The sequence below is a fragment of the Malaclemys terrapin genome, chromosome 5 (assembly GCF_027887155.1).
Source record: "Malaclemys terrapin pileata isolate rMalTer1 chromosome 5, rMalTer1.hap1, whole genome shotgun sequence".
Lineage (NCBI taxonomy): Eukaryota > Metazoa > Chordata > Testudines > Emydidae > Malaclemys > Malaclemys terrapin.
The window spans coordinates 5,982,440-6,002,488 of NC_071509.1; the positions used below are offsets into that span (position 1 = coordinate 5,982,440).

At 42.2% G+C, this 20,049-nt stretch overlaps 1 protein-coding gene across 1 annotated transcript in view; it reads left to right on the top strand.

Moving 5' to 3' along the window:
• The window catches only part of ALMS1 (ALMS1 centrosome and basal body associated protein), a 132,436-nt gene that overhangs the window by 50,410 nt on the left and 61,977 nt on the right, over positions 1-20,049 (top strand). Inside the window, exons 5-9 of the mRNA XM_054029647.1 lie at positions 2,681-2,801; positions 7,985-10,286; positions 14,183-14,342; positions 16,719-17,990; positions 19,645-19,775. Coding sequence (XP_053885622.1) covers positions 2,681-2,801; positions 7,985-10,286; positions 14,183-14,342; positions 16,719-17,990; positions 19,645-19,775 — 3,986 coding nt within the window. The remainder of the gene's footprint in view (positions 1-2,680; positions 2,802-7,984; positions 10,287-14,182; positions 14,343-16,718; positions 17,991-19,644; positions 19,776-20,049) is intronic.

The window sequence follows — 20,049 nt, forward strand, 5'->3', positions numbered from 1 at the left end:
CCAAAATTAAAATCCCTACATCAATTCTAAAATGTATTGTGATGGATTGTAACCCCCAGGATGCAGTCTGGAAGCTGGGGGAACCACTATGGGCTCTACCCCTCCAGCTGGGCTGGCCCTTTTCTCACACTGCTGGAGATTGAGCCAGCCTCACCACGCCCTTTGATCATAAGAACATAAGAACGGCCATACTGGGTCAGACCAAAGGTCCATCTAGCCAAGTATCCTGTCTTCCGACTGGGCAATGCCAGGTGCCCCAGAGGGAATGAACAGATCAGGTAATCAAGTGATCCATCTTCTGTCGCCCATCCCCAGCTTCTGGCAAAAAACCAACACGACAGCAGGTGGCGCCACACACCCAACTGAGCTACCTGAATGCTTTACCTAAGCCACTCAAAGACAGACAGACAATTTCCCAGCTCTCCAGGCTTGCACCCACTGCTGCAGTATAAACCCAGAATTATACTGTCTTACACTGCACAGGAATCTGGACAATGTAAGTTCATTAATATAGTTTGCCTTCCCCTCTCTGTGAGAAAGATATGCACAGCAAGCTTAAATAAATAAATAAATGGAGATATCCTATCTCCTAGAACTGGAAGGGACCTTGAAAGGTCATTGAGTCCAGCCACCTGCCTTCACTAGCAGGACCAAGTACCCATTTTGCCGCAGATTCCTAAGTGGCCCCCTCAAGGATTGAACTCACAACCCTGGGTTTAGTAGGCTAATGCTCAAACCACTGAGCTATCCCTCCCCCCAAGCTTGTGTTATCCCCCCCCCCGCCCCCCCAAGGTTGTTTTAACCAAGTTGAGATTTTCCTCAGACACTTCACTCAAAATACACTGGTTAAGATAAAGCATAAAACAAATTTAACAGCTACAGAAAGATAGATTTTAAGTGACTATAAGTGATAGCAAACAGATCAAAGCAGATTATCTAGCAAATAAACAAAACTGCAAACTAAGCCTAAAATACTAGATAGGATTTGAATCAGTAATCTCTCATCCTGACTGATGATACAAGCATCAGCCTGACTGATGATGCAATCAGATTCTTAATGTCCCCCCCCCCCCCCCCGCCAGATGGATTTTTATAATTTAATACTTTGGAAATGCCAGAGGTCTGCTCACCTATCATAATATTAGATGGTCGATATTACCTGTATCAAAATGGGTGTGTACTTGTAAAAGGCCCCGCTGGTATACTGTATAAATAAGTAACTTTTGTAAAATTTCTGTTTTGTTTGTGATATAAAACATCCATATCTACTTTTGTTGATAATTAATGAAAAATAAATTATAAGTGCAAAGTGTTTTTTCATACTGGGTAAACTGACCTTTGGCATATCATGTAAAACAAGGAAATGTGCCAGAGAAATCAACACTTACTGCTACAGAATATAACAGTGCTTGGCACAGTAATAGATGTTAATGCTAGCACATTCTGTGGGCTCTGAGAATTTTATGCTATTACACAGAGGTTCAGAGATCCCATTTCTTGTACAAAGGGATCAAGATGCAAATAAGTCTAAAACCCAACATCATAAAAGTTAGAGATGGAAAAGATCTATTAGGTCACTTGGCTTTAAATACAAGTAGAGAGACAACTAACCCAGATAGCACTCTATGGCCAGATATGTTCTGATTGAGAGGGGAAGGGAAACCAGCAGTCTAGTAAATCCATCTAAAAATCTGTGATTTGGTACTACTTTTTATAAACTCACTATTGTGTTAGTCCAAGGAGTTGCCTTTACTCATGGTGATGTCTACACTGCAGGTGGGAGGTGTGATTCACAGCCCGGGTAGACAGACTTGTGGTAGCTCAGCTAGCGCTAGTGCACTAGCCAAATTCCAATGTGAGTAATTATACTCTTCTCTAACTAAGTTCCCCCTGCAGTTGTAGTAGCTATTGTTTACTTTCCTTTCCAAAAATGTATTGTGGTGGTGGTGTGCTCTGTCAAGCCAGAGTTTCTCCAGAAGCGGGTGCATATTAGTTTTGGGTGAGTGATCTGATCCTTTGATGTGCAATGTGTATAGCATTTTGAAATCTTTCAAAGCGAAGACTGTATCAGTATAAGTTTAACTATTGTTTGTCAAACTTGGTATTTTCTTGTAATTTAAGTCCTAAAACAGAGACATAGGTGCTATTTTTCTGCAGATTAGTGGGATCTTGACTGTCCTGTGTTGCTCAGTAAAGCAAAGCATCCGCCTTCCATAGGGACTGATCTGGTAAAGTGCTGAGCCCTTTCACTGGGAATTGAGGGGGCTTGGCATTTAGCTGGATTGGACCTTTGACCCAGATATTGAAGCTGCATCGACAATTGGGCGTGCTGGGTGGGTAGGTAGATTGAGTGACTTATGAGTACTTTTCTAGCTCTACTTTCTAAGATTCTAAACATCCGATTTCTGAAATTCCATCATCTATATAGCTGCATGTCTGTATAAAGAATCACAATGTGATCTTCCATACCAACTTCTTTGAAATGTGTATTATTTCTTTTTGATTCACCTACTTCAGTCACTAGCATTGCTGGTTTATGTAATTTTTTACCATAATTGGCATTTTTTTAGCCTTGCAAACTATGCCAGATGGCAGGGCAGTTGGATTAGTAAGGGGTTGCTTAGCAAGCCATGACTATTGCATTATTACCACATCATCATGATATTTTTACTCTTAACAGAAATTCAGGATAGTCGCTTCTCTCCCTGTCTCCCACTACTGATGACTTATTCAGCGCAAGGTCAGAAGTTTTTGGACGATACCCTGTTTCAGCAAACTGAGCTGGATTTTGCTCCTCTAAGGTGGGTTGAAATTACTGTGTGTTGTTTGAATTCTCTGCATTATATGTTCTCTGTGTGCCTGTGATTCAAAGAATTTCCAGGTACAGTAGAATCTACTTATTAGCAACCCCTCTGTTGCTAGCAAAAAGATGCCATTATGTGGGGATTGCCAATAAGTGGAAGGCAGGTTTGTGAGGTTGCAGCTGGGGAAGGAAGTGCTGGGCTGTGCCATCCCTGCCTGCTAGCCGGGCAGTGGCAGGGTAAGAGGCTGCAGCCCAGATGTTAGGGCTTTCTACAGGAAATGGGGGTGCTAAGGGCCCCACGGAGCAGGGGTGCCATTTCAGATTTTTGTGTGTGTGTGGGGGGCAACTTTAACCGTGATTCCAGGGGCTATTTAGACACCTGAAAACTCTCATTTTTTTTGCAGATAACAACTTAGAAATTATCTCACAGGAGTGCTGTATCTAATTCCAATATAAAGAAAATTAAATAAAGATTAGACTCTAATACTAACATGTTCTGACATCTTGTGTGAACTCACTTAAGGGACATTGGTTAGGTTTAAAATTTTAATGTATATTCTTACTTTGTTACTAACTCTTGAATACAACAATTGTAGAAAAATCTAGCTTACTTTCTATCACTTTTTTGCAGTTCACCAAGCCTGGAATAGATCATTCAACTTTTGGAAACATTCTACTAGGGCAAGGCCCCATGAGTTTAAATTGCACCTACCCGGGGCTCCAGGGGTGTTAACCCTACTACAAACAATAGACTAGAAACAGGAGTGAAACTGACACTTTCAAGTCACTTTTACACTATTGCGAATCCCAAATGTTCAAAAATCATGAATCAGGCTCACCAAAAATTGTGAGATTGGCTTTAAAATCATCATATTATGTAAAAATAATAGATTTGGTGTTATTTTTATTTGCTTTCTGCTTTGTGAGCCTTTCGGGTGCACTGGGGTCAGATTTTGAAGCTTTCTCCACAGCCACGAGGGCTAGAAACTTCATTTTTTTTTACAAATGATGGCTGAAATCATCACATATCCACTTGACTTTAAGGTAAATAGTAATGATCATGAAACACGTAACAAAATCATGAAAGTTGGCAACACTGCTTTCACTTCTGTTTAAAGGTTAGTTACTTTCCGGAAGGCTCTTAAACACAACACTACAGTGATTTAGTTGCAGTTCTCACAGGAGAATATTTAAAACCAAACCCCAAGAAAATTCCATGTTTTAAAGTTGAGAAAAAAATTGAGACTTCTGAGGTATGTCAAGGCCACTGCAGGCAGGAAAGGAAAATAAATAGGCACAGGTCTTCTGGGTGGCTCTTCCTCTTGAAATAAAGTTAGATGGTCAAATCTTCTAGTCCTTAATCAAGTAAAATTTCAATTGCCATCAGTGCCACCACTCAGAGATATTAACATCACAGTGAACATGTGATAACGTGGTCAATAACTATACACTTCATACTTAAATATCTGAGCCATCTTATCCAGAGTTACACATCCTATACACGTTGACTCAGAGACTACATTTTCTGGCATATTCTGAACAGTGCTGAGCACACAGATGGTGCCCAGTGAATAATACAAATCATGACAATAATCGTCGACTTTATGGACTGTGGATGCAGTTTCTGTTCTTTGTTCTGGAATTGGCTTGGATACAGCTGAAACCTTAAGAATTTGAGGCATAAACACATCTGATACTCGTACAACACTTTCTCATTCCTTTCTTTTCTTGACCCTAGAACAAAAAATGACAAAACAAAATAGTTTTCAGTTAAAATCTAAAATTGCACAGCAGGCATTGTTCTACAACCCCTGCCTCCCCCCCCCCCCTCCCCCTCCCCCCCCCGGGGCAGTTAAGTTCTCTCCTCTCATCTGACTCTCATTCTCTCTCTTTTCTTCATCCTTCCTGTCCGCTGTGCTGCTTTTCATATGGTCAACCATGACATCCTTCCCAATTGCCTGGGACCAATTGCTGTAGTCTCAGAGAACTGTCCTCCTTGGTTTCGCTCCCATCTATCAGAGTTCTCTTTTTTGCGGCATGCAGCAGAGAGATAGGCTGGTCCAGTGGATAGGGAGTTAGTCCTGAGATACCTGGGTTCTAATCCCCCCATGGACTTCCTGTATGACCTCAGGCCAGTGCCTTATGGACAGGGTTTCAAAGATTTTTAGGAACCCAAAGATGCAGCTAGGCATCTATGGGGTTTACAAAGCACTTAACCTGCTAGGCCCTTTTGAAAATCCCACTAGGTGCCTAAATACCTTTGAAAATCTGTCCTTTCGTCTCTGTGCCTCAGTGCCCTGTCTGTACAATGGGAATAACAGCACTACTCTACCTCACCGAGGGGTTGTGATGTGAGGCTCTCAAGATACTATAATGATGGGGCCACATCAGTACCACAGGTAGAGTGGGAACTTCTCTATACCACTGCTAGCCCTTCCCTGGGTTTTGGCCACTTCTTTTCACCTACGCCCCTCACATCTCCCTCTTTTCTTAATGTAAACTTGGCTCAGAGGGCTTGGCTATATTTCTTCTGAGTCTCCTGCAGACTCGGAGGGGGGGGGGGTGGAGGGGGCAACACTCCACAGCCCCTGCAGTGGGATTCCTATTGACTTCCAGATCTTTAAGATGAGAAAGGACCGGTAATTAAATTAATCACCCTGCCTCTATTTGGCTTCCTGCCCCAGGTGCACAAGCTGGGAGAAGCACCTCCCTGCAGAACTCACATTCCACACTAATGCTGTACAGTTAAGAGCTCTGCCTGGGAGCACACCCTGTACAAAACTCAGAGGGGGGCAGGAGCACCCCCATAGTCCTTCCTAAATGGTGCCCCTGCCACAGAGCTACCTGGTACCTCTCCCTGTACTCTCCAGGGATCGGGAGTCAGCACGACCCAGTGCTTCCTGGAGAGGGCAGGGAGAGATACTGTGCAACTCTGGCACCTGGGCTGCAGCCCCACTTCCACCATTGCCCTGCCCACAGCATCTCCTTGCAGCCCACAGCTCCTTACCTCCTGTGTTGTCCTGTGCACAGACAGGTTTGCAGGGCTGTAGCACCAGAAGGAAGCTCTGGGAGGTGCTGAGCACTGGCTGCAGGCAGGTTTGCAGGGCTGTAGCACCAGAAGGAAGCTCTGGGAGGTGCTGAGCACTGGCTGCAGGCAGGTTTGCAGGACTACAGGCAAGGGAGACGCATCCCAGCGTTTCTTTCGCTGGGTGTAGCCTTGCAAATCTGCCTGTAGTTGGGGCCTTTCTTCCACAAAGTGTTCTTAATAAACACATGCTGTTGCCAATATCCGAATCCCATTAACATTAAAATCAATGGGACAGGACTAGTTCCTGGCAAAATGTTGCTATTAACCAGAAGTTGTTAGTATCCAGGTTGCTATTAAGTAGAATTTGCTGCAGATAGTTTGTATTAATGGCATAATGAATTAAAGTGATCGCATTAGTAGGTGGACAGGACAGAAATTGGATAAAAGCTGATTAAATATCCTTGAGCTCTTCTTTGAGTGGTGGTTCATGTCTATTCCAATCACGTGTATGCACGTGCATGTTGGCCAGAAAATTTTTCCCTTAGCAGTATCTGTCGGGTTGGCCAGGGCACCCACTGGAGTGGCGCCCTCATGGTGCCTAATATATAGCCCTGCCAACCCACCACCCCTTCAGTTCCTTCTTACCGCCAGTGACAGTGGCTGGAACTTCCCTTGGCTCTTGCTCAGCAAGTTCTCTTCGCTTTTCCGTGTATATAGTTCTCAGTTAGTTTGTAGTACCAATGAAAAGGTTAGTACAGTATAGTTGTTGGGGTTTTATTCCCCGCCTCTCCGACCCGGCACCATGGCATGTCGCGGGCCCTGGTTTTAAGAATTGCGTGGCTTGCGCCAAGCGCATGCCTAAGAGTGACCTGCACTCATCGTGTCTTAGGTGCCTGGGGGAGACCCATCAGAAAGATCACTGTAAGATCTGCCGCGAGTTCCGCCCAGGAACGCTTAAAGAACGGGATCAGCACCTGAAGGGGATCCTCATGGAGGCAGCCTTGCGCCCCCAATCCGACCCAGGCTCGAGAGACCCGACCCTGTTGGCATCATCCTCGACGCGGAGCGCCCCAGTGCCGTCTACGTCTTCGACGCCGAAGAAGGACACCAGAGATGCCTGGCACCGCCATGGCTCCTCTTGGGACCTGTCCGACAGTAGGCACCGCTCCCATTCACCGGTGCCTCAAAAGAAGAGAAAACTGGATGACTGCTCTGCTCCGGCTAAACCTTGAGAAGTGAAACCCCAGGTGGGCCGCTCCTCGGCATCTCCTTCTAGGTCGACTCCTGCACGGGTGAGGCAGTCAAGTCCGGCCCACCTCAATCCCCAGCACCTACTTGGCAACTTCAGTTCCCGTCCATGCCGGAAGCCTATCAAGCTGCCAGAGATCTCCTCCACCTGATGGCACTGTTTTTGCCTGCCAGAGAAGAATCCTCTGTGCCGATGGAGCCCCGTCCTCCGGTGCATTCCAAAGGAAAGCCTTTGCTCCCCTTCGCCTTGCCCATCGGGACCTACATGCTCCGGTAGAGAGCCTTCCTGCTCTCCGAGCTCTCGGAGTTGGAGGCAGTGTCCTTGCAATGTTGTCAATATTTAGGTTACTTGACACAAGAATCCAGGCATCAGGAAGGAAAAAAGTATGTTTTATCCCAGTGTCACGTGTTATTGTTTCACTACTGGTTAATAACATGTGATTTAAGACTGTGGAGTCAGCTGGAATTGATCTTCCAATGAATTTTGAATAACTATTGTATGCCCAGTGGAGTGAAACTCGTAGAAGAATGATTATCAAAAGCAAATAAGGCATCTAATAATTCAGGGTGAAGACAAAAATGTAAGAAATCTGCGGAAGTCTCTTACTATTGCAACCCCTGGTGTTCATTTCATGCCTGGCCTAGTTAGCTTTCCAAACCATTATTTATGGGGATATAGTAATCATTTTTTTAATGTAAATTATCCTGTCTTTAAGGATTTAAAGAATCTGCTTGATCTATTTGGGTAATACCTTCAGATGTATGTGTTGCTAAATCCTAGTTGTTTGCTCTCATGTAGATGTCCTACCTTTTAGCTTGTTTCTTTTAGGCAGAAAATGTGGGTGTTGAAAATAAATGTTACCAGAGAAACATTTACTTTTCTTTTCTTTTCTTTTCTCTTCCAGAGGAACCCCTGATGTTTCTGATGCTTCTGAGCAGCATTCAAAGCCTTTGCAGATCAGTGAAGCTGTGCAGCTGGCAGACACTGAAATACCTTCAGACTCGGTCAGTGGCTGCTTCACCCTGTCCGAGCACCCACTTGCAGTCAGCACTGTAGAACCTTGTGATGCCAGTTGCACCAGCTATTTGTCTCAGCACCCCATGTGTCTTTCTGGACAGATACCTGTGGAGAGGAAGGAGAAGGCTGAAGATCAAAATTATAAACTTGATATTAACAACAAGTCTTTCATCCCTAATAGAGATGAAAATGTAACCGACCCAAGTAGAAAAATGTTGCTAAACAAGCCAGAAACACTACAGCGTCCAGAAGTATTTGCTACAAAGGAAGCTACTAGTGGTTTTGTAAATAATGATCCCTTCCTTTTAGACAGCAATGTGCCAGCTCCTCTCCTCCTTGAGCTTCTGGAAAAAGAAATAGGATTATCGAGCCATGGTGGGTTCTCATCTTCAGAAAGCTCTTCATGCAAGAGCATATCAGCTAGGGACCCAGGGAAAAATGAAACAATGCAGCGAGTAGGAAATGTTGAGGTTTCTGACAGGGAGTCAGAAGTGTTTGTAAGAGAATCACATCAGAAGCTGGAAGAAGAAAAGTGTGTTCCTGAGCTTGGCTCCTCCATGATGTTTTCTGATGTTTCAAGGAGAGAACCTTTTAAAAATTCCAATGCCCCAGATGTGTTTTCTGCAAGCCCTTCAGAAATGTTCATGTTGTCCAAGGGACATAGTTCAGATTTGAATAACTCTGGCAGATTGTGGTTCTCTGGTGTTACCATGGAGCCCCGGGGGGCGCTTCTAGATGAGCAGCAAAAACAACTGTTTTCTAAAATGTCTGGGAAACAGAAAGAGGAGCCTGTCTCTGCTATGTCCAAAACTAGTGTCAAGGACAGCGCATCTGACCAGCCAGTCACAGCTAGTGTAGAATCTGGTGGAACATGCAGTGAGAAGAATACTGTTGTGGAAATCCCGTCTGGAGTTAACAGAAGTGAATTAACTCTTTCAGACTTCACCATAGAAAGGGGACATAAAAATACAGGCATTTCACCTTTATTTAATCTTCCTGTAGATGATGGTTCATTCTTTGGACAATTAGCTCAACCAATCTATCAGTCCACCCCGGGGATATTTGTAAGCAGAAGTGAAAAGCAGGAAGTACCTGGTAAGCCCCTTCCTATCAAATCAAATCTTCAGGCTTCTCTTACTTGTTTAAATGAAGAAACTTCTAGGAACTCCTCTACAAATACACTTGTTTCTTCTGCTGAGAAGCATCATGCATCCCAGAGTGGACAAGAAATAAACAGTGAAAGTTGTGAGTCTTTAAGAACAATGTATCCTCGTACTGGAAGAATCCAGTCTCTCCCTACCCTTAATTTCATGGAAAAGGTCGGAGCTTGGAATGTGAACCAGCCAATGGAGAAGATACCTGATGCTTTGGTTTTATGTGGCTTGAGTGGAGTTTCTCCAAGGAAGAAAGCCTACAGTGCAATTGCTGATTCCTTAAACCGTATTTTCTCAAAGCAGAGCAGCAGCAGTGGTAACCTCAAGAGCGGTTTAGCTGCACCCTTGGGAGGGACAGGCTCAATGACCAGTTTGCATTCCTGTGATAAAACGTCAGCACATGCTTCACCACTTACCAGGTCTCAGTCTGACAACTCAGTACATATAATCAGCAGAGAGGCTTCACAGATAGATGTTGTTCAGGCAACAAACCCAGATGAAGTTGTTCAGCCCACAGAAGAAAAGAGCAGAGTTTCTGGAATGCCTGAAATTAGAAAAAGTGGTGCTCAGTTAGGAGACTCCACAACCCCACAGTTTACAGCTGTTCTTGTCTCTACTGGGTCCAGTGGTGGTGGTGATGATGACGACAATAATAGCATAGGACAAAATTCAGATCAAAATGTCTTCATTTCCAGTGAAAGGGTTGCTCAACTTCTCAGGGAGGAGGAATACTATCCAAGTGATGGGCAAGAGAAACACAATGGTCTTGAAAATAATACCAGACAGTCACATGATCCAGAACTCTCTACTAACCAGATCGGTATGGATCATTTAAATGACATTTCTCCAGATAGCTTAAACCTCCTGGCTAGTTCACAGGCAAGTAGCCATGTTGACTTGACCGCTGCAAGCTCCTCTTCAGTAGTTGCCAGGGATTTTTTCACCAGTTTAGATGGGGATAACGTCATTCCTTTCTGGGATCCTACTTTGAAAACTCCAGATAAAAAAGAGATAAATATTGAAGAAAGAATACCGGTAAGATATTGCTTGTAATTTTGCCACTTCTCTTTTTAGGTTTAATCATAGGATGACTGAGCGGCCTCAACTTATGTTAAAAGCAATAGGAGTTGAAGGTGCTTGGAACATCATAAGAAAGGGCCCATTGTATGGAGAGACTGGTGTAGTTATAGAAGCTTTTAATATCCCATGTGTGGTAAGACTATTTGGTGCCACAGCTACAGACTTCTTCAGCTTAGATTTTAGCTAATATGATTAAGATTCTAAATAAGGTAACTGAACCAAGTAATTTTAAAGGACTCCTTCACTGAAGATAACTTTAAAATATATACTGCTAAAATCCTCTAAACTCACTTTCTCCTACACTATTTTCTTATACTCTTTCTGCAGTCAGGGTAAAATGTATTACTGACTAACATGGCCATGGCACCATTGAAATGGAGTTGTATCTGTTTATGGCAGTAGTGAATTTGTCCCATAATGTTGAATTAGTATTTTAATTACTCATTGTTGATATGGAAGTAGTACACTTTTAGGGTGTATTTCAACACAGTGGAAATGCCTGGGCAATGGGTTTAGGGTGAATGTTCCATGCGTAGAGGGTAGCATGAAGGCAGGAGTGGGACAGTGGCTGAATGTAGAAGGTAAGGATAAAAGCAAAAGGAGACAAGATCAGTGATCTAGGTTGGGGTTGAGTGAAGCAGAGCCTTGAAATAAAGGACAAGGTGCTAGAATTTTTGTTTGCAGTGCATCGGCAAGCCACTTCTGACCTTCCAGTCTCTTCCGTGTAAGCAGACTGTGATGTCCCAAATGTCGGGTTTTGATTCCACCACAGACTCTGGGGAGAAGCTAGTCTGCAAGAGAGAGAACTTTTCACACACCCACACATCTTCAATAATAGCAAAAGCAACACAAAAAATTCCTGGCGAAGCAGATGGCTTCTTCTATAAATATTCTTTCCTTTTAAGTTTGCCCCAGTGTAAAAGTCTTAAACAGATGATGATTAATGAACACATATAAAAAAAATGATAGCCATTCTGCCTACAGTTCCTTACATAAAAACCAGTGGGATCTTATTTTGCTAATCCATTCTCTCCTCCCTCTCTTTTCAGAGTGGCTAGATATAGGATGGCTGCCAGATGAGGTGGCAGCCATGTTAGCACTTGCCTTTGCTGATAGCTGATGAGTGTTAGTGAAAATTAAATGCAGATGTATGTTAATGGACTTTCTAATTCAGAATAAGTGGCTCTTCCTCTTGCAAAATGATTTCTATAAGAACAATTTAGTCTTTGGAATCAGACTTTGACTCTTATTTTCCTTGAAAATTCCTTGAAATTTACACCGCGAAAATAATCTTAGAACAGCTTTTGTGTGCATATAAGGCTATTCTCAGTTGCCTAGGAAGATAAATATTGAAAGAAAGATGTGTGAAATTCATTAAATGTAAGAATCAGAGACTACAAACTATCTCTGTTATAAATAGAATTAGCATTTCTCCTTTAATATTAGTTTTGAGGCATTCTCTTCTCGTAAATCACTGACAGGACTCAGGAGATTTGATCATACATTTGGCTATTAATATGTATGTTTATAATACAATAATAGAAATAGAGATGGAAAAGTCATTTAGTTCATTCCCCAGCCAGTGCAGAATGTATAATACAGATAAGGTGAAATTTAAACCATTCTTATGAGAAGGAATCAGATAAAGCTTTGCTTACCTGGCAAGTGTCTTCACTGGTGTTGCAGACTTTGTGAGAGGGGGGAATCATTTTCCTAACTGATCTGGGGAGGTCCCTTGAATCTGTGTTATAGTAGCATATTCAGAATGATTGCTTTTTCTTTTCTCCCTTCATTTGGGGTAGGAGCTGGAGTGACAAGGCAACTAGATTTCTCCTCTAATCTTTAGGTTGAATAGGGAAGAAAATTGGTCAGTTCCTCTTCAATTTGAATTCAGTGTGAGAAGGGAAAGAGTCACTGATCTGATAAAACCACTTGGAAAGGTGTAGAGCTGCAGACAAGGGATTAGACCAGTGGTTCTCAAACTGGTGTTCGTGAGCCCTTGGGGGTTTGCAAAATGTTACAGGGGGTTCTCGGGGGGGAAAAATTCCCTAATGGCGGACAGAGCTGTCCGTAGGGACCTCGGGCAGCACAGGGCCAGCAGCCCGGAGTCCTGGGGACTTCCAAGAGCTATGCAGATCAAAGCAAGCATATCCATCACATTGAGGAGATTTAAACTTCAAGACTCCTTATAAGAAATGGAAAGGGAAGTGGATATTTTCTGCTGTTTTAAAAATTAAATAGGCTGCTAGTGTTGTTTTTAAAATTATTATGAAGAACAAGTTTAAGCTTTGTTGTAAAGTGTGTTGTTTGCCTGGATGGCTCAAGACCTGAATGCTTGTGTAGGAGGAACTCTGTATTTGAGTTGGCTTCTTAAATACCTTCATGCTGTTTCACGTTTGATACTCCTTGATGAAACATAGGAGCCTTGTCTTATAACAGGCTTAGTCAAAGTGATACAAGCTACGAACGTGAGATCTTGAAAGAGTTTTGCCATTTTCATAATGTAATAAAATTAATACTGTAATGATAAATAATAAATAGTGTGTAATGAGCATGGCATTAAAAATTATATTTCCAAGAACCCTGCTTTTATAATTTATGCTCAGGTAAGGGAGAAAATCCCTAGACATATTCATTTCTAGGAGGGGGTTCGCAAGACTTGACATTTTAGTGAAAGGGGTTCATGGGTTGTTAAAGTTCGGGAACCACTGGATTAGACAAACGTGAATATCAAGCCAACAGATTTACAAAAAGTTTTAATAAAAAAACCCCAATGCAGTTTCTTCAAAAAGCTCTTATATTTTCTAAAGAACAAATCCAAGTGATGATCTTGAAGAAACTTCCCAGCAATCACAACAGGCATGCTGCTGGTTCGATGTAAAAATGGGGTTATCATCTCAAGTGCTCTCTTTAGATTCAAACTGTTCTTGTTTAGTAGGGACAGAACATAAGAACATCATGAAGAAAGAGATAGATAATAAGACAGAAAATATCATATTGCCTCTATATAAATCCATGGTACGCCCACATCTTGAATACTGCATGCAGATGTAACAAAAATTATGAGGGGTATGGAACAGCTTCCATGAGAGGAGAGATTAATAAGACTGGGACTTTTCTGCTTGGAAAAGAGATGAGTAAGGGAGGATATGATAGAGGTCTATAAAATCATGACTGGTGCGGAGAAAGTAAATAAGGAAGTGTTTCTTACTCCTCACAACACACAAGAACTAGGGGTCACCAAATAAAATTAATAGGCAGCAGGCTTAAAAAAAACAAAAGGAAGTATTTCCTTGCCAGTGCAGCTTGTACCATGTAATGCTTTCACAACTGCTTTGTCCAATAAGACATTTAAACAGTTCTAGCAATGGGGCTTCCATCATTTTCCTTTGGAGACTGTCCCATGGTATAATTGGCCTTAAATGTTAAGGAATTTTTCCTGATGCCTAGCCCAAGTTTTAAGGTATTTTTTGGACAGGAGAAGGGTATGTTCCCCTGTGCCATGTTCTCATTTTGGTAGAAAGGGCTATTAAACCAAAGCCTCATTTTTTCCTTCCAGATTTTAATTAGTGACCATTTTAAAGGAATACTATCAAGGGAAGGAGGCCTAAAATTAAGACCAAGTGGAGCGATGGCTTGACATGTAATAAATCCAGTGGTCTGGGTTTGTTGTTGGTACATCCACTGGAGAATAGGTTGAAACAAACTTTTCAAGGGCAGGGGGATGTTTAAAATGAAAACTTTGTGTGTTTTGGAGATGGTGGTTGAGGTAAGTTAAAATCTGAGTTCCTTTATAACAGTACCATATATATTTATTGCTTTCTTTGTTCCATGACCCCCCTTTGTGTCAGACGTATCTTCGTAATCTTGGAATTGATCAGTCACCTTCAGCTATATTGACTCCATTTGTACCCAGAGGACCAATCAGAGAGGTTGAATTTTCCCCATCAGAGCTCAGAACATTGAAGGAATCAACTGACACCTTAAAAAAGCATGTCCAGCTATCGGAAGGTATGGGGAAAGGTGGAGGCATGTTGCAAGAATCTTAGAGAACAGAACACTTCATGCACTTGGTTATTTCTCCTCAGTGAGGGGTGTTTCCATGCCAATTACCAGGTTTCTGCCTCCAGTAGTTTTGAAATAAGAGCTGTTCACAAAAATGTTACAAGGATATTTTCATAATGGGAAAAGTGTGTGACGGGTTGGATCACAGAACCCCCCTTGGGAGCTGCCACCCGATGTGCCAAGACTACCTCTATCTCTGCTTTCCCTGCCAGCTCGGGACCCCAGCATCCTGTCTTGCTGAGCCAGACACTCCCGTCTGCTCCAACAAAGACCCGGGGTCTGAATTACTTGCCCCAAAGCTGCGGATTTACCTGAAAGCAGCTAACAGAAGTGTTCCTGTCTTTAACAATCAGATGCCCAATTCCCAATGGGGTCTAAACCCAAATAAATCCATTTTACCCTGTATAAAGCTTATAAATTGTTCGCCCTCTATAACACTGATAGAGAGAGATGCACAGTGGTTTGCTCCCCCAGTTATTAACACATACTCTGAGTTAATTACTAAGTAGAAAGTGATTTTATTAAATACAGAAAATAGGATTTAAGTGGTTCCAAGTAGTAACAGACAGAACAAAGTAAGTCACCAAGCAAAATAAAATAAAATGCGCAAATCTATGTCTAATCAAACTGAATACAGATAATCTCACCCTCAGAGATGCTTCAGTAAGTTTTTTCCTCAGACTGGACCCCTTCCAGGCCTGGGCACAATTCTTTCCCCTAGTACAGCTCTTGTTCCAGCTCAGGTGGTAGCTAGGGGATTCTTCATGGAGGCTCCTCCCCCCCTTTGTTCTGTTCCACCCCTTTATGTATCTTTTGCATAAGGTGGGAATCCTCTGTCCCTCTCTGGGTTCCCACCCCCTCCTTCTCAATGGAAAGACACCAGGTTAAAGATGGATTCCAGTTCAGGTAACATGATTACGTGTCACTGCAAGACTTCATTGCCCATTTGCCAGCACACACGTACACAGGAAGACTTACAGGTAAGCACAGCCATCTGCAGACAATTGTCTTGGTTAATGGGAGTCATCAAGATTCCAAACCACCATTAATGGCCCACGCTTTGCATAATTACAATAGGCCCTCAGAGTTATTTCATATTTCTAGTTTCAGGTACAAAAGTGGTACATTTATACAAATAGCATGATCACGTCAGTAGATTATAAGCTTTGTAATGATACCTAACAAGAGACCTTTTGCATGAAGCATATTCCAGTTATATTATATTCACTCATTAGCATATTTTTATAAAACCATATAGACTGCAATGTCACAAAGTGTATCTTTGTTTCTCTCTTTCTCAAGTTTCTCTAGTGCAATATGTGACCAGGGTACAGGTAGACAGTCATACTGAGTTATCTAAATACAACCAATCCAGAGGCCCAAAATTGGGGATATAGCCAGGAGTGAGTCTACCTCAATACAAAAATTGTTCAGGACTAATAATTACATGATTCTATGACCTAGCAGGCCGGGATTTGGAGCAATCAAATTTTTCAATTGCTCAGCTCCGGGCATAAACCTACTGCTCCAAGTTCCAGCTCCGGGCTCCGCTCTAAAGCCCTGCTAGCAGGTGGGGCAAATGAAAGCACATTCAGCTAGATCTAAGACAACTTCTGTAGCATGCCTTCACGGTGAATTGTTTGTTGAAATATACATTGCTGCTGGTTAGAGAACTGTATAAGTCTTTATACAACATTTCCTCCTTGATCTGGCATCCAGATCTAGTACCCAATTCAGGAGAGCAGTCTTGCAATCTCTTTATAACTAATACTCTTCAGACCAACTCCTTGAAGGAGACCAACTGCTTATCTTCCCAAGAGGTTCTGCATTGAGTTGATTTGTCTTTCCAAGCCAAGGTGGCTGGATGCAACTCTCTCCCATGCATATATCAATCAGGCACTCTGTTTTTATTTTACTTTATTATTTTTTAAAGTATCATGAGTGTTTCTCTACATATCCTTGGGATGTCCAATCAGATGAGTACTCTCACTTTTTGCTGTACAAAGAATACACATCAAATTAGAATATCTCAGCATTTAGAAACATTATGAACCTAAATGTCCAGTTATTTGAAACCGTTTCCTGAGTGTACATAAATCCTAGCAGTTTGTACAAAATGATCAAAAGGCTTTATTTCAGTAAACAGTGATCATAAACAGTTTTAATAGAAGCCATATTCTTGTATATTTGCTTATATAGGTTCTTATATATTTTCTAGAATAATCATTTTTTAAGAGGCCTTTGGAACAAGGCAGATATTCTACACTGAGGTGAATGTTTCCCATAACCCTTAATTAATCTTTTTTTTTTTTGTGTGTGTAGGAGGTTCTCTGTCTGCAATTGACATTACGCAGATAAGCTTTAACTCTGGTGGTTCCACGCTCAGCATGTCTATACCAATGGGTTCGGATGCTGGCCCTGATACTCCATTATCCACTGAGCTCTCACCTCAGCTTTCAAGATCTTCCAAAGACAAACCAATGAGTCAATGCAGTATTGCCTACCATCACCTGGAGCTACCTGCCCCAAACCCCACCAAAGGCAGCTCAGAATCTTCAGCTGTCTCAAAATCTGTTGAACTGAGCCAGATGCTGCATAGAGTTCCAGCTGGCTCTGACTTTGAAGAGGGTCACACACTTGTTTCAAAACATGTTCAAAAGCTGATAGATAAATTTGAATCTAGGGATATTGGCCTCAGCCTAGAGAAGTTGTCCGCTAGTCCTTTGGCTGGAGATGCAGATGTAATGGATGTCAGTGGAGAACCACTGTCTTCACATGTAGATGCCTCTGTTAATGATTTAAACAAGGATCAAGGAAATGATTCCTTCATTGGATCCAACACATTGAAAGAGATCCAGAAGCTTTTAGCAGAGGCAGAAAATATAGCTCTGACTCAGTTTGACCCTGTCCCTTCCGTTGCCCCTTTCCAAGAAGTCAGCGACTCTTCGTCAGTGCCAATTGAAAAGGATGGTTCTGAAGATTCCAGATTAGTAAAGGACATCAGTCCAGCACTTCAGAGAATATTATCATGGGATGAGTCCTTGACCAGAAGAAGCATGCAAGAAGATAGTTCACTAATGAAGACTCTGAATTCCCACAGGCACAGTTTAAAATGGGAAAGCTCTCTTGCTATTGATTTACCCACTAAGGAAGAAATTGTGGAAGAGACAATTAGACCAACACAGCAGGGAGCTATGGTAGCGTGTGGGGTAGCAAAATCCATAGGGAGGTCAGAACCAGAGGGTTGCAGTAGTGCAACAGTAGATAAAAACCTGCCTGCTCTCATGGCTATTACAAAGAGTAATACAAGTAGTGAATCAAGCATTGAAAGGGTTTTAGAATTGCAGAATCCTTCTGCCATGGAGCCCTTAGGCAGCATCGCCAGTGACCTTGGGGATTTTCAGCATGCCTTGGCTAAAACTAAAACTAGTGTGGCTGGCAGCAAAGAGGGAGATGGCATTCGAGAGAGCGATGACAGTAGCAGTGTAGATTCACTGGCTGCCCGTGTCAAAAGTCTTCTGAAAAATGAATCCCCTGTGCTACATGCAACACAAATACTAAAAAGTGCAGAGGAAGAGGAGAGAAAAGCTCGTGGTAAGAAGCAAATCACTATTTAAACTGATTTGAGGGGTTTTATGCAAGATATGAGTACACTGAAACCTACTTTGATGAATATAATAGAGGCTGCTTTAAAAATTCTTTTGGGATGCAGCAGATTGGTAATGGGATATATGGAGCCTTCCATTTTGGTGTCACCATTTTGAATTAGGCATTGGTGATGGTGACCGAATCTTTACCCTCTGAGATTCAGGTATCCTTACCACAATTTGCACTAATTGGCACCTTGGTTGACTGTCTGGTCAGAGCGGCCAAAGACTGAATGGCTATGAAGACTATTACTTTTTCACACCTAGGAAGGCCATTCCAGGTCAGGATTGAGTTATACTGGCACAATGATGTGGGGAAGCTTGCATTAACTCTGCCCTGTGGGTACGTGAGACTTGTGTCCAGAGTTGTTGATCCTGCAGTCTTCTTACAGATTAATAGCTTTGGACTCTGTCCCATTTTAAAATAAACTATAGTATTACGTAAATTTAAAATTGTATGCCAAACTCCATGTAAGTAAAACACTGAATTTGCCAGGTAAAACTGCCATATTAGTAACCTATAGAGGAAGAAGGTCTTCCAAAACCAGTTGAAAATAGTCATGTATTTGCTATTTAGGTTACTTTTCATGTAGTTTAAAGTTAAAGGAGACTTTCCTCTCTTCCTGGAAATTGAGGTAATTAACCTTGAATACATAAGTGTCAAAATAATCCATAGACAGCACCAAATTGTTGATACTAGACCATTGGGCTTAATCAATGTAACTTGTGATTTGAACTCTTAACATGGTTGTTGATTCTGTTTAGCTTTAAAGGAAGCTATTTCATATGCCTGTTTTCTGTTTGTGTAGATAGATATTCTTGGTATCCTAGGTTAAGACATTTGGGAGGAAAATGTTACTTGATTTAGGATCCTAGAGATGGTTGTGATATGAGGATTAGGCAGTGGGTGCATGTGAAAGTGTATTGGAAAAGGGTGATGTCCCTTAAAGGGATAGATAGGAGCCTGCAGCCTGGGGATAAATAACAAGACCCTGCCTTGGCCTACAGGCTGAGTTATATAAACAGAGCTAGAGGGAAAGAGGGGAGAAGGGTGAAGAAGCCAGGCAGGCTGCAGTGGGTGGCAGTTGCTCCCTGAGGTGCCTGGAGACAAACTTGGCCTGATTCTGAGGCTTGGGTGTGTACTGTGAGTTTGGGAGCCCTGAACCTGGGCTTGATGAATTTATTGTTGTGGTGATTCCTGGACTGAGAACTGTTTGATGTAATGATACCTGTGCTGAAGCCTTATTAAAATGTAGTTAATGTGTGTTGGCTTCTCCTTGCCCTGGATTGTTAAAGTGGAAGCTATTGCTGCTCCACTTGGGAAAATTACAGGTAGGGCCCACTTGCAGCACCACATTAAGTTGCAAGGGAGTGCTCAGAGAGTACCTGCACCTTTACAGTGCATCATTCAGCTAAGTTCTCACTTACTGTCATTAGAAGATGTCATAATAGTCAATTTAAATTTAGCCCTAGTCATTGTATGGTATTTCTGATACTAATGTACGTTCCCACCCAATCCTGATACTTAGTGTATAGCACACTTCTGTCTGTAAATTAAAATGGCAGCATAAAGGGATTGGCTCTCTGTTTTATGTTCACAGCATGGGTGAAGCTGAAGCTGACTAGCCAGCCTCAGGGTTCTGTGCCAGATCTGAATGAAGAGGATCGGCAGAGAATAGATGAGATCAAGACGGAGCTGCTTCTGAGCGCCAGGAAATCTGTGTTAGCCAAGGTATAAAGGAGATAAGAAATCTAATCTAGGGGAAATTTTGAAAGGGGACAAATGCTACAGATTTTTTATTTTGGTGTGATGATTGTCTTATATCCACTGACTCAGTGTATTTTACAGTGATATCTCACCACTAGTGATGATTTACCATATAAGTGGTGGTGACATTTAATGAAATGTAATTCTCCATGTAGCTTGAAATGTACAGGAAATACTGTGATAAATTTGATGATAACTTGCCATTTACTGAACTGTCACTGCTGTATATTCTGTTCAG